We start from the raw sequence: 13855 nt of genomic DNA, 5'->3' as shown, positions 1-13855 counted from the left end.
ACGACATGCCGAAACACCTCTTTTTTCTGAACTGACGCTCGGACACGGAGACACCATGCATCGTTCTTAATTCCATCAGCCAGCAAAACATTATACGTGCAGCTATAGACTTCCAGCGGAGCGATGGATACACATCCTTATAGTTATATTTTACTCTACATTTCTCCCCGTCTATCGCCGCTGCATCATGTCGCGAAGCACGTTCATCAAGCTGCTGGTCATCGGTCCTGAAGTGAGCTGGCGCGCTGCATCCACGAGATCTTTCATGTGCATGCTCAGGGACATCTCCGCTGCCCAGTACCATGGGTGCTCCTGTTCCCCGGGTTTCGAGTTGAAATACTCCCAGCCCATGACGCCCCCAAAATCAGGATATTGTTCAATCAGCATGGCCAGGATAGGTCCGATTTTCTCGGGGGGCACATAGCCCTGCGACCCATTGCCTGGATTGGTCAACATCCCAAGCACCACCCGGCCTGGGGACCAGCCCTGTGCAACGATGGCAGCATACATCCGGGGATCATCTGCGGGTCCCCAACCGTTGTAGAACTGCGTGTTGTACCAACCGATCTTTGCGGCTCTCTGTTGTTCCAGCTCCCGGTAGTCGAACCCCGACAGGTTTCCCAGGCCCAGCATGGCCGCCGCAACTGGAGCCAGCGTCACAATAAACTCGTCTCCCAGATCCAGCTTGAGTCGGTCAATAAGTCGGATGATCCCTGCCAACGACATTTCCTCTTCCACATCGAGATCTAGCCCGTCCAATCCATGGCGCCGGATCATGGCCAGCAGGGGTCGGTAGTACAATTCGAATTTCTCTGCATTTCCATCCAGGGAGCGGAACGAGCCCTGCGCAGCGCCCCCGAGCATTCCCATGATGCGTATCCCCTGTTGTTTCATGCGGGGTACCTCGGCCCATAGGGCGTCGTACATGCTGTGTTGTGGGGGATCATTGTTCAGTGTAATGTGTTCCGGGTCTGCGTTCAGGTGAAAGGCTGCGAGGATGATGTGCGTAACGCCTGTGTTGTTCTGGACTAGTGGCATCATCGAGACATACTGGCCTCCGTTGGGACAGAGAGTCTGATGGTACAAGATAACCCGACACCGGTCGGACGACGAAGGTACGGGAGGCATTGTCAGAGATATGGTAGAGGGAACGATGCGCAGAGTGGTATTCCACTATTAAACCCAGATCTCGAGCCTGGGGATAGCAGAAGAGGAGGAGGGAGAAGGGAAAAAAGGTGGAGAAGCGAGATTGCGACACAGCGAAGGTCGCCGCGATCGGTCGGGTGAGGGGGAAATGGGGGGAAGCGAGCAGTGCTGGATTCGGCCGGCGACGGTCTGGAAGAAGAATAGCCCACCTTAACAGCCCCGCCGCCGGTGTAGGTAGGCATAGAACTTCATATATAGTACTGACCTTCGTAGACCATGACTGCTGAGCAGAGAATCGCACATTCTCGAACCTCAGGGTCAGAAGCTAGGGACAGAGACGAAGAGCATTACGTCGAAGAGGCTCATAAGACACCCCCAGGTTGCGCAAAGAGCTGACACGTGACGCACTGCTCTTCATCTCAGTCGTAAGTGATAGTACCGTACAATACAATACTTGAGCAGATGGTTGGAGGACAATTCCATCTACGTTGATAGTCATCTGTCATGAGAGCACGATCTTTGCAGGTGTGACCCGGAGGATTCATTGTGACTCGGTATAGAATCATCTGTAATTGAGGTGCGATGCGGTCAGCATGCTCGCTGAGTGAAACTGCTGACAATGATGATTCTACGCCTGAATTGACAGGCAGCAAGGTCCCTGGTGCCTGACGACCGGTGTTTACCCGACCAGTTGGTGTTTGTTATCGCATCTTCCCCGGCGATAACTCATTCATTCATTCCTTCAACGACTCTGGCTTCAATTCTGCATTATTGGTCGACCTATGTAGTAATTCCATCAAGCCATGATACCTCGGCTACCCTGAGGCCTATTTTAGTATCTTGTCCTATATTGGTCACCTCGATATCCTTGAGGACAATCCACCCCCCCAGCATGGCCGATACGACCACCCATGACACTGTGGGCGCGTCAACTCTCGCGACGCCTCTCTTCATGCCCTCGTCACCCCCCTCTCGTCGTCAAAACGCACAGAGCTACTCTCCCCTGAGCGCGAAGAGTCCTCGTACTGTCGATCGCGTCGCGACCACAACCTACGCCGATGATGCCCGCTCTCCGCTAAAACAGAGCTACTCGCCGCGGTCCTCCCGAGCGTCGTCGCTCGAGCGCGCCGCGAACGACATCGACGCCCGTCTGGCGCAATACACCGTCGATTTCAGCCAGTACCCGAGCACCCAAGCGCTGGACGACCATGTGGATCCTCTTGCGGAATTCAAGTTTCCGCATGAAGACGACCTGTCGGATGTCGGAGGTCCAGCGGATTTCACTGCGAATCTGGAGAAATACCTGATGGACGACGGCGATACTATGGAGGATAAGCACTTCATGGACTTTCGGCATGATGGACACGACTTGTCGGAGCTTGAGCCCCTGTTTGATGATTTGGAGGAGCAGGAACGCGATCTGCGCCACCTGGAAAAGGAGGAAGACGAAAACCCCCTGCCTCCGCTACCCGAATCCCCTGCCCAGCCGCGAGGCCACAGCAGGCAAAACAGCCAACGGATGCAGCAGCGGGAAGATACGCGACCGCCACAGCGCGAGCAGAGTTCTCAGTTGCATCAGCCGGCTATCGAGGATGAGCCCGAACCTGAACCAGAGCTTGGCGAATACAGTGAATTCGGCCCACCGATCGACATGTCTACACCATCGCAATTTCTGCGCCGCGCCAGTGGCTTTAACAGGGATACCACGCATCTAGAAAATATTGAAGAGGATCCGGACGATGAGATGGAGGCAAGCACGACTACCCCGTCAGTACGGAGACACAAGACCCCTTCCCCTCACAAGCAAGAACCAAGTACAGCTGGAGATCTACGGAAACAAATACTTGAACTCGAAAACAAGCTGCAAGACCGCAATGAGCAGCTGGAGAAGGGTCGTAGGCGCGTGCTGGAGGCAGCATCCGCTGGCGAGCAAATAAAGCACCTTCAGGGCGAGCTGCAGAGGAAGTCTGCTTTGTTAGATGAATTCTACGCCAATCGTACTGACGAGACTATTCTGCGAGAGCAAGTCCACATGCTCCAGAAACAGAACGAAGAAAGAGAGACTTTCTTGCACAAGTCCACCATCAATGCCTCCGAGCTAAGTGCTCTTCAGAAGCAGATTAGCGATATGCAGAAGGAGCTGCAGGACCGTGGATCATCACACCCGAACCTCGATGCAGAGCGGCTCGACACCATTGCATACTTGCGACAGCAATTAGATCTGGCCCAGGAACAGCTGCGTAAGCGCGACGCAACCCTGGACGAGACGATCGCGAAGCTCAAGGAAGTCACCGATGCCAAAGAGCAGCAGCTCCGAGAGAAGAACACTGAAGTGGATGAATTAAAAGCCCAGATCAGCAGCCACCTGCTCGAAATAGAGAAGTTAGACACGGAGCTCGAGAACGTCAATCAAGCCTACGAGACTCTGGAAGAACGAATCGTCACTCTCGAGACGAAGAATCGCCCCTTGGAGGAAAAGAACAGCACGCTCGAAGCCGACCTCACCCGCGCGCAGACCCAAGTTACTGCGCAGGAAAACGCCCTCAAGGCCATGGCCGCCGACCTTCCCCTCGAAACCGGCGGCAACACCTATACAGAAATCCTCGAATTGATCAAGGATCTGGGCCAACCCAGCCAGGGATCTCGGATTCTGAATCCAGGCTCATCAAGAAAGGACCCAGAAGAACAACGTCAAGACCCGAGCCAAGACTATGACCAGGCCCCGGACGAAGAGCTGAAACGCCTCCGAGACGAACTCTCCAAACTTCAGTCCGAACTCACTGAGGCCAACTCGGCTAAGAGAACCCTCGAACTGCAGCTCTCGCGCTCGGAAGACCAGGCCGTCGAAGCGCAAACCCTCATCCACTCCATCGAGACCGAAAGCACCCGCCTCAGCAAGCGCGCCGACGACCTTCGCTCGAACCTCACCAAGACCCAGCAGGAACTGACCCAAATGAAAGAGGAGCGCACCAAAGCCCTAGAAGCCATCGACCGTCTGCAGAAGGAGCAACAACAACGACAAGAGGATGAGAAGAAGAAACAAACCCGGCAGCAACAGCTGCAAAACCAACAACTCAGCCCCCCTCCTTCCCCTCCCGTCCCACAACCACAACAGCAACAGCAATCACTACAGCTTCAACGTCAGAAGGAGCAAGAACTTCTCGAACAAACCCACTCTCTCCAGTCCGAACTCCGCACTCTGAAAGCGACCCATGCCGCCGAGCTCGCGAAGCTCCGCGAGCTGCTGGCGGCGACGGAACACCGGGAATCCCGGTACAAGGCGCAGGCGGGCTCGCTGCGCGAGCAGCGCGAGCGGCACCAGAGTGAGAGCCGCGCCCTCCGCCTCCAGGTCGAGCATCTCGAGTCCGTGCTCGCGACGAAGGAGGAGACCGCCGCCGCCGTGGACGAGCGGATTGCGCGCTCGGTGGAAAAGCGCGAGAAGGAGTGGCAGCGGCGCGTCGAGCTCCTGCTCAAGGAGCGGGAACGCATGGGTCGCGCGCTGATGTGGTCGTGGGGAGAAAAGGAATTCGGTGGTGGTGGTGGTGCTAGTGGTGGCAACAGTGGCAGTGGAACAGGGAAGGGAAACCTTGCGGTGGGAGCGGACGAGAAGGGGAGGCGGAAACAGGGGTATCGGTACAAGTATGCCGTGTCGAGTCCAGGGCAGGTGTCGACTTCGGTCTCGTCGTTGTCAAGGAGTGGTGAATCTGGGAAGAGAGCCTGAAATGAATAGAACGATACGGATTTGGATCGGATAGGGCTGGGTTGGGTTGGGTTGGGTTTCGGTTATAATGGCACAGACTATGGGAATGGAATGTCTTTTTCATCACAGGTCTGATTGACTTGAATGTTTCGGGCTGGGCGGAGCCTGTTTGCTTTTTTTCACGGGGTGCTTCATGGTTTGTGTTTACGGTGCTGGTTTTCCTTTCGATTTTCTTTTTTTTGCTTCCTGTTTCTCCTTTTCTGCTTCGCTTTCACTATGATTCCCTGCTTTCATTGTGCTCAGGATGGTTTTTACGGTGTCATGAAAAGGCAACTTACGGTCAGAAACTAAGGAAAGGAGTGGATCTCGCGTGTACAGACGAGAGTCGCCATGTTCTTAGCTTCTGTTCTCAGAGCTTGAATGCGCGCTCAGCTAAAGCAGATTACTCCGTTAATGGATTTGTTGCCATTCGGGCAAATCAAAGAATTAGGTATGGCATTTTAAAATGTCTCAGATCGTGGTATGACAAATCAGGGGCAAATACAAATAGGGGTCGTGAGCTTCAGAAGTACGAAGACGAGAAAAAAGTTTGAAAAGACCGGTTGATGCAAAATGTATATTGAGAATCGAAAATTAGGGAGACGGTAGCTCTTTGATGAGAATTAACAGCCTGACCCGCAGGCTCTAGTATCCACTGGCACTGTTCGTTCGAGTTGTATCGCAATACGCATTCGCCTCAGACAGGTAGCTCTCCGGGGCTTCATCAACAGATGTGCCCGTTTCGCGGATGCTGTCTAGTCTGCTGGGCGCGGAGGCGAGACCGCCATATGTGTTGCTGCGGGGACGACGCAGGTTTGAGTATGTCAGTTCACCGTCGTTTCCACGGGTTGATGAAGACATGCGGCGGTTGTGCTCCTGATACCATCGACGACCGTAGTGATTCTGATGAGGCTGGTGCTGGCTTTGAGTATGCCGCGGAATTTGGGAGGAATCAAACTGATACACCTGACTCTGCCGTCGGTTGCTGCGCCTGGAACTCTGCCGGCTGGCCACCTCACGATCAATCGGGACACCTCTGTAGCTAGAGGCCTGGGCAAGAGCTGGGCGCGCTGCCGGGAGCGGAGGGGTTGCGGTGAAAGCTCCCTGGTACGGTATATATGCGCTCCTGGGAACAGGAGCCGTATGCGCAGTATTGGACCGGCGTACATTCAAAGGTTCCGGCACGAGGACTTCGGGAGCATCGGCTGAATTCATGGTCACAGATCGTGTGAGGGCTCTTGCTCGCAGCTGATTTCCTTCGAATGTGAGAGCTTCGGCTGTAATGGCTGGCAAAGGTTTTTCCACAGGAGCTGAAGCCAGTGGATGTCCAGGAGCATACTCTTTTTTCGGGGTTGGTGGGCGTTCAGCCACTAAGGCTTCTTTTTCGACATCTGCTTCAGTCGTCGAGTCGGCAAGGGCACGTATTTGAGGGTCTGCTGACAATGGTTGTGAAAATAACTTGGGCAGCAGCCGGCGCAAAGACGACGCGGAGGATTTGTGTCGTTTGTGCCCGGGAGTGGAAGGCGATGCCCCTGGTAACTCTACCGGAGCCATTTGCTTAGAATGGTCACCATAAGAGCTAAATGTCGCCGCGGTGGGCGTGCGCGAAACGCACGAAAGAAGATCCGAGCTAGTCATCACGCCCGGCAACTTCCTTATAAGAGTTTCCTGCGGTGTAAGGGTGGTACCCGATAGCAAATCCGTTGTATCCGAGTCATATTCCGCCTCGAGCCCCGGGTGGGATTTGTGGTGGACAATGTTCGGGTATTCAATGCTTGCGGACATTCGGATGGTGTTATCACTTGATGACATATAGAGCCCTCGGCCATATGTGATGTCGGGACGCCGACACACATAGTAGATGTCATTCTTCAGGCTATTGTCACTTTCCGTGCTCCAGCTGCTGAGGATGCTGTCATCGCAGATTGAAAATGAAGGCTGGCGTGTATACATGCCCATTAATGAGACATCATAAGGGCGTCCGCAGAGTTGTCTGAAGCCAAAGAAGAGAAACAACGTTATGCTGCATCTTAATCAGTAAGTGCAATCACCCAGCGATGTCGGAGCATAGCATACACTGAAACAATCGAATCGATGATGGATGCACGATAAAGTGCGCAGCTTACGCCCATCTTCCAGAAGTTGTCGTTGCCTTCCTCGGCAAGACACGGTAGATGTTGCGATATAACCGCCAGGCCTGTAGCACCGGCGGCTATCGAGATCACAATTGCAACCCCCAACACACAGCTACAAACGATTCGCAGCATGGCCTTTTGGCTTGTAAACCGTGCTACTTTGTTGTACTGCCAGGCAAGAAAGCTGTGTAAGACGACAAGCGGCACAATGAAGAAGGACTAACTCCCAGTTTTAGCATTTGAGGTTGAAGAGAGTGCTTCACAACTTACTGCTGCTAGAGCGAGAATCAAACTAGGAGTCATTCTCGCATCCACGTGTCGTTCAACATAAAGGTAGATCACAATCCCCCATTCGATGAGAGACTCGAGCAGTAAGGCGTACAGAGAGACGAGGATCGCGCGTTTCACCCACGCGCCTTCTGCGCTGGCTGACACATAGTGGCTAGACATGGCTGGGTTCGTGGTTAGAGCAGTAGCAGGCTGCGATGCACAGCTTCAACACGTCGAGGCAATCGAGCTTGGACATCCACGCATTGATAGGCACCCAAGAGTCAATGCGATCAGATCAGCTCTAGCTAGCAGCACATCAGGCGACTGGTGCCGACAGGTGTGAAAGGAATTCAACTACCAGACGAAAGTCCACTTAAGATATTAAGATAGGGCTACGGCGAACTAAATGGGGAGAAGGTGGTAAACATCTGGCGCGTCGACGCGCGAAGAGGGGTCGGAATGGATGAGCAGCGGTATGTCCATCTCCGATCAGATGGAGGGGAGCAGCTAGATTGCAAGAAGACTGCCTCTGGCTTCTCTTTGGGTAGAAGAGACAATAGTCTCATCGTGTGGAATGTAGACTATGAAGAGTCCGGCCGAGAAGGGTGGGCGAGTTCCTGTACTGTACTCCAGTAGAAGCCGACCATGATTAGTCATTGCATTTTTCAGGAGCTTCACGGTCTATCGTGAGTTGGTTTAACGAAGGTTACAAGTGATCAAGATTCAGGATCGAGCGTAGACATCGCCAGCCCTTCGTATGCGCAGAATTGCATCCCCACGCTCTACTACGGAGTACTCAGACACCCCTGCGAGGGATACACCGTCATCGTGCGCAAGCTAAGTGATTGTTTGGTGGAAATGGGTAAAGGTTGAGACAGGAGCAATGAGACAACTTCAATTTCTTGAATGAAGGATGAAAAGTAGAATCCAGGGCTGATTACCGGGGATGTTCTAGGGATGAGGGGATGAGAAGAAGAGGGCGAGAGAGAAGCGGTGCTGCGGCTCAGGCACTCAGGCCATCCATCAACTATTTCTATTTCTTATCAAAAGAATTCAGAAAGGGGTTGGGAGGATGGATGGCTGCAAGGGCAATCGGAATTCCATGCCACCACCACCAGCTTGCTGAAGAACTATGGATGTTTTCTCGCGTAGAATGGAGTCCCTTGAGTTATCGCATTGGTTTTAAATCCTCACTATCATCGATTAAGGAATTCGCCTATGAATCTCGAATGAAAGAGCAAGCTAGATAGATACTTTCTATTGTGATGTATGACTCGGGAGTAGCATGGAACTACTAGGTATCTTATCGCATCGGACAACAGTCATTTATGTACACCTTCTTGCAACAGGTACCCGAATCTCAAAGCTGAATTAGCCACCGTCGGGACGCGGTCAATTCCTGCGGGGCTCAAGACAATTTGCAAGGTGGAGCTCAGAATGAGGGGTAATTTACTCCAAGCTCCAAGGTTACAACTGTACAGGTTGCTCCCGATAAGATCTCAGATAATGAGGTTCGAGGCCGATAACAATGACAGATAATCCAGCCGTCATCCACAATCATTACGAAAGAGGCTCGACAATTCAAATATGCTCGACAAACCGTTTAGAAAACTCTGGGTGCGATTATCAATTTATCAGACACGGCAAGATAGTGGATTATTGATCACATCCCGCTACAGGCGTGCCATGCATTCGATCTCCACGTCTGCTTTCAAAGCAGGGTCTTGACAGCCGCGCAGCTGTGTTGTTGAGTTGTCTCCACTAGCCACCAGATCGCAGCTCAAGAGGGAGTAGTTGAAGCCATAAGGCACGTTCGACAAGGCATCATATCGCTGTATGGTCCATCTCGGTAAAAATCGTCCATGATGGAAGAGGAAGACGGTTGGCCTTGAGCACCATGGGGCGAACAGCTGGCTCGTATCAGTGAGGAGAGAAACCCTGATAAACCGGCTTGTGTTCTCACCCCCGCTCTGCTCTAATCCTCTCTTGCTCCCTTGCGTTTGAAAATGCAACCTTCATGCAACCACGGGCTTGCTGCCCATCAAGATAAACGGAAGCATTGAGCATTCATAAAGTTCGTCTTGTTCCCCGTCAACTTCCATGCGTCTAGTGCACGTACCCTTTTCCCAAGCATTCATCATAACGTATTCACAATGTCCATCAGTCATAGCCCGGCCGACCAACCGCCCTACCCTCTTCACCCCTCCGTGATAAACAAGCTCGACCCAGAATATGTGGATTTCTATAATGCGCATGTAATCGACAAACAACAAGTTCATCTCCAGCCGGTGGAGGCTTCCCGTACAAGCGGCGTCCTGATCCCCGGCGGAGGTCCTCTGCTCCCCGTGGGGAGAACAGTCGACCTGCGCATTGGTCGCCGTGTCACAGAGGGACCTGAGATTCCTTTGCGCGCTTTTGTCCCGGAAGGCACAGCACCAGCGAGCGGATGGCCACTGATGCTGTATTTCCACGGGGGCGGATGGGTTTTGGGCAACATCGACACGGAGAATCCGGTGTGCACAAACCTCTGTAACCGAGGCCGCTGCGTAGTAGTGACTGTCGACTATCGGTAAGCATCTATGCCGCTCACCAATGCAAAGAGAGTCGCACCCTGACTGGCCCTCCTCTAGTCTCGCTCCCGAGCATCGCTGGCCCGCCGCCGTCCATGATTGCTGGGAAGCCCTTCTCTGGCTGCTGGCCGACGGTCCGACACATCTCCCCATTGACACGAAGATTCTCGCAACAGGCGGCTCCTCCGCAGGCGGAAACCTAGCTTGCATCATCACCCAAAAGGCCCTCACTCTCTCGCCGCCCGTTCATTTCCAGGCCCAGTTACTGTCCGTGCCGGTGACCGACAACACCGCCTCAGTATCTACCAACGACGCCTACCGCGAGTACGAACACACCCCAGCTCTGCCAGCAGCCAAGATGCTCTGGTACCGCGAGCATTACCTGCCTGACCAGAGAGATTGGGCGAACCCGGAGGCCAGTCCTCTGTTCTACACTGGAGATTGGTCTGCTCTGCCGAGAGCCTTGGTCATGGTGGGGGAATTGGATGTGCTAAGGACGGAGGGAGAGCAGTATGCGCAGAAGCTACAGAAGGCAGGCGTACCAGTGGACTTGCAAATAATGAGAGGCATGCCTCATCCGTTTTTGGCAATGGACGCTGTTCTGAAAGAAGGGAAAAGGTCTATCACATTGATGTGCGACCTGCTGAAGGAGGTGTTCTGGGATGAGCACAGGTAAGCATTGGCTGGTCTTGCTGTAGCCCCGTTTCAGTATCAAATAGACTTGTCAAATTAGAGATTTCCGTCGAGATCCAGCATTGATGAATGGAGATGTTCACGCCGCGAGTCTTCTGCATCACATAGGGTGGTGACCACATGAGAAAATATGAGATATATTGGACACACTTACATGTTCTTGCGTGCAGGTCAATAAGATCACCAGGGACTAGATATCCGTCAGAACATAGGTACCACACTTACCTTTGAGCATTCGTGTCGCCTGTCCCGGGCCCGATCAGTCACCAAATAGCATTCGTGTTCCACACAATCCTATTTCGCAGTCTAAAGCTCTTTCCAAGCGGCGCGATAGGGATTACTCCAAGCCCTTTTGCGCGTGTCATAAGCATTGCTTGTGCTAACGTGGGAACAGGGGGCGCTTCCCGATTTTCAGCTACACCTGATCATCCTTGAATGCAGGTTCTGTCCCACCCACGAAATGCGTGGACCAGGCCAATCTCGGGACCAGGGTCCTTAATTTCTCGGACATTTGGGATCATCAAACCTGAGGTTACATCTAGAAGGTATGAGTGGTGTTTGTTATATGGTGTGACCGGTATGTCTGAACAAAGAATGCTGGGAATACCCGCTGGACATGTAAGCACAACCTCTGGGACCGACATGAACATCGATCAGCAGAAGTCATGTTTATTCCTCAGGATCGGCTACACGTAATGAGAACTTGGGGAGAGCCTCGAGCACAATTGGATCCCACTGTTTCCGAGGTTGAAGATAGGTCAAATTCCAAAGTCATGTCTGTACGTTCTCATTGGCGACAAGGCACACAAGCACGAGTATCCCTCGCATACTGGTGCGAACATCTGCGGGCTTGGCTATGGCACATCAGAACGCTGACATACCGTGCCTCTATAACTATTCAAGCACCCGTCGGATCTTTCAGTGCTTGTTCGATTTTAATTCAGTCTCCAGTCCCCCTGTTCTGCACCGCAACCCCTCCCTGAGCGGGCGCTTCTTCGCTTCCATTAATGATGTCCGACCTCGGCATACCGGCAAGTGAAAGCGCTGCGGCCAGTGAAGCAACTTAGTACTCACCCTTTTACTCTTTTCGTATGGTGCTAGAGAGCACAATTGGGCTCAAATTTTAGAATCCCCACTCAGTAAATATGATGTAGGAAATGGCAGCGGAAACTGCTCCCCGGCAGCCACAGTGGCTTCGGTTGTTGCACCCGAATCCAGTTTCTGTCCAACGTAGACTAGTACACTTTCAGTCCGGCGTATAATTTCCAATCCCTTTTGCTATTATTGTGCTAGAGCAAATAGTATGACGCTGCAACTCCTGGGGGAGAATGAGAGGCTTCGGCTGCGGAGCCTCAGCGTTTGTTCAAGGGGAATGAGGGTCTCCTGAATCACAAAGAAGCAAAAACCCACTCCAACCCGGTGGATATGGTTACAAGCGCATCGAATGGGGCAAATGTACATGCTCCAGGCTTGGTGGCACAACTTCACGGACGAAGGTGCTCAGCATACAGAGTCGGCGGGAGTAGCGGTCATATCGGCCGTGTCAGTCCATCGCTGCTGGGAGTGACACGGCAGGCTATGGTGAAAGCTTCTTGAGGGGCACTGGTCAACTGATTCTTCGGCATGGTGCCAGGCAATAACATATTCTGGATGTGTGTCTGTGCAGGTGTAATTTCCTCATCGATGCAGCCACCACAACAAGTGAGTGCGACTGGATATCACGGCGCGAGGTCGGGTATTTCGCAGGAATCAGTCGAGGTTAGCGCTGGGTCTTGATTGCACTAGTTTCTTGCACTATCCGCCGCACGCTCCAGTAGGGCTGGGCGAGGAGGACCCTCTCTAATTAATCGGGAATGAGGGTCTGTGTGAAAGCCTGAAAGTGAAAGGCGATTGTTAGTGACTTTAGTCTAGTGTAGGTCAGTGAGCGGTGTTCGTTCGGTGCCCACTCTGAATCTGGGACTAGCGCCGCTGGTTCTGGTTAAGCTAATATAGCCGAAGTATGACTAGTAAAGTTAGACAGAAGGAGGCGAGGAGGGGTCAAGTTACTTCCTGCTCGTGTCTCCGGTTCAGGATACGCGCATGGTGAATCACCTTGATTGTTTCAAGTCGAGTGTTTGTCAAGATGAGAACTCTTTCTAGTCTCTTTCTGCATGTTGTTGATCGAAGTTTCTCTTTTCTCTGACAGCGAATATCAACGGCCTCAAAGGTGGTGTCGATCGGATGATCCGGTGATCTCCGGACAGTCTCCGGCTCAGGGGCAGATCGTTTCCACGGATCACGTCAGGACCGAGCTTTTAGGCAAAAGTCAACAAGATGTTACCTGGGTCGTTACTAGTCACCGTATCTGGTATCATGCTATTCCAGTTGGGGTCTTCGTATAAGTCGCTCTTCTAAATAGATAAATCTCTAAGCCTCCCAGAGACGGTGGACACGACGGTGGACACGACGGTGGCCACCAAACCGGATGCGGCGGAGGGTCCGCGAAATTTTGCACGGATGGAGGCTGACTGAGTACTAGACTACTAGTTGCTTAGCATGCTGGTATCTATTATCGAACCGCTGTCATTGGTGTGCCTGAGTCAGAAATGGCCGACCTCCCTTCCCTCACTAGTCCTATTCCAGTAACTGCCACATGGACCCGTGACCCCGGCTAGTCCTGTTCTGAAAGTGCTCTCACCAGGCTAGTATTCATCTGGACTCCTGGAGACTTCCAGAGATCAAGACTTCTTTCCAACCTCCATCCATCCTATACGCTAAGACTGCCACTACCCAAAGGGTCCATACGCCACCTACCCTCGCTTTGCTCTCTCGCTTTCAAAAACCAATTTCCCTTGTCATCCCAGGTCATATTTTAGCCGGCAATACAACTATCCGCCGCTCGCAAGAGCCACTCCTTTTCTCATACGTACAGTTGACGACGAGCTCTGACTGAACCCATCACGGGCTACTCCAATTACAAATGAATTTCAGCGAACACTATGGTGGCGCTAGATACAGTGGAACACTGGAAACCCTCGGCTCTTACCCATATGCCCCTCCTTGGGCTCTTACAAAGAGACTAAGATGATGGAAACTCTCCGCTTGAGGCGTGCGAAATTGTAAGTCGGCGTTGCTTGGCTCTCCTCGCCCACTTTTTCAGAGGCTAATGTGGCCAAAAAAGTTAGCCACCTATGCGGCTCTACAGGCAGGTACTGCGGAAGAGCAGTCTGCTGCCTGCTGCTGCCTTGAGCATCATGTTTGGTCTATTTTCCGGCTACACCACGGCATCCATCCGTTTTCCCCGACGGAGTTTTCCTGGGTCA

General features: G+C 52.7%; 4 protein-coding genes across 4 annotated transcripts; 2 read left to right on the top strand and 2 right to left on the bottom strand.

Moving 5' to 3' along the window:
* Window positions 1-171: 171 nt before the first annotated feature.
* On the bottom strand, window positions 172-1128 carry BO66DRAFT_398562 (putative class III chitinase; the record flags this gene model as incomplete). The annotated part of the gene is made up of 1 exon (XM_025648648.1): window positions 172-1128. One exon carries the CDS (start codon window positions 1126-1128, stop codon window positions 172-174), a length of 957 nt encoding a protein of 318 aa, XP_025507532.1.
* A 910-nt stretch (window positions 1129-2038) lies between these two features.
* BO66DRAFT_299866 (putative spindle pole body associated protein SnaD) lies at window positions 2039-4789 on the top strand (the record flags this gene model as incomplete). Its single annotated transcript, XM_025643209.1, has 3 exons — window positions 2039-3836; window positions 3879-4694; window positions 4746-4789. Coding segments are annotated over 3 exons (2658 nt in total), but the record flags the coding sequence as incomplete, so codon positions are not given.
* Window positions 4790-5198: 409 nt separating this feature from the next.
* Window positions 5199-7476, bottom strand: BO66DRAFT_461701 (uncharacterized protein). Its single transcript, XM_025652347.1, has 3 exons — window positions 7291-7476; window positions 6962-7239; window positions 5199-6908 (listed from the first exon to the last, which is right to left on the bottom strand). Exons 1-3 carry the CDS (start codon window positions 7468-7470, stop codon window positions 5531-5533), a joined length of 1836 nt encoding a protein of 611 aa, XP_025507530.1. The 5' UTR covers window positions 7471-7476; the 3' UTR covers window positions 5199-5530.
* Window positions 7477-9271: 1795 nt separating this feature from the next.
* On the top strand, window positions 9272-10580 carry BO66DRAFT_342265 (alpha/beta hydrolase). Its single transcript, XM_025644458.1, has 2 exons — window positions 9272-9859; window positions 9921-10580. Exons 1-2 carry the CDS (start codon window positions 9444-9446, stop codon window positions 10534-10536), a joined length of 1032 nt encoding a protein of 343 aa, XP_025507529.1. The 5' UTR covers window positions 9272-9443; the 3' UTR covers window positions 10537-10580.
* Window positions 10581-13855: the final 3275 nt, after the last annotated feature.

This window comes from Aspergillus aculeatinus (genome assembly GCF_003184765.1).
Source record: "Aspergillus aculeatinus CBS 121060 unplaced genomic scaffold BO66scaffold_6, whole genome shotgun sequence".
Taxonomy (NCBI): domain Eukaryota; kingdom Fungi; phylum Ascomycota; class Eurotiomycetes; order Eurotiales; family Aspergillaceae; genus Aspergillus; species Aspergillus aculeatinus.
This window is presented reverse-complemented; position numbering and strand designations above follow the sequence as displayed.

Bases quoted from the DNA above. Each gene is read 5' to 3' on its own strand.
- BO66DRAFT_461701 (XM_025652347.1), bottom strand. From the start codon at position 7,470: ATGTCTAGCCACTATGTGTCAGCCAGCGCAGAAGGCGCGTGGGTGAAA. The intron at 7,240-7,290 runs GTAAGTTGTGAA...ACTGGGAGTTAG, and splicing joins TGATTCTCGCTCTAGCAGCA to TCCTTCTTCATTGTGCCGCT. The intron at 6,909-6,961 runs GTATGCTATGCT...ATTAAGATGCAG, and splicing joins ATCGATTCGATTGTTTCAGT to CATAACGTTGTTTCTCTTCT.
- BO66DRAFT_342265 (XM_025644458.1), top strand. From the start codon at position 9,444: ATGTCCATCAGTCATAGCCCGGCCGACCAACCGCCCTACCCTCTTCAC. The intron at 9,860-9,920 runs GTAAGCATCTAT...GCCCTCCTCTAG, and splicing joins GTAGTGACTGTCGACTATCG to TCTCGCTCCCGAGCATCGCT.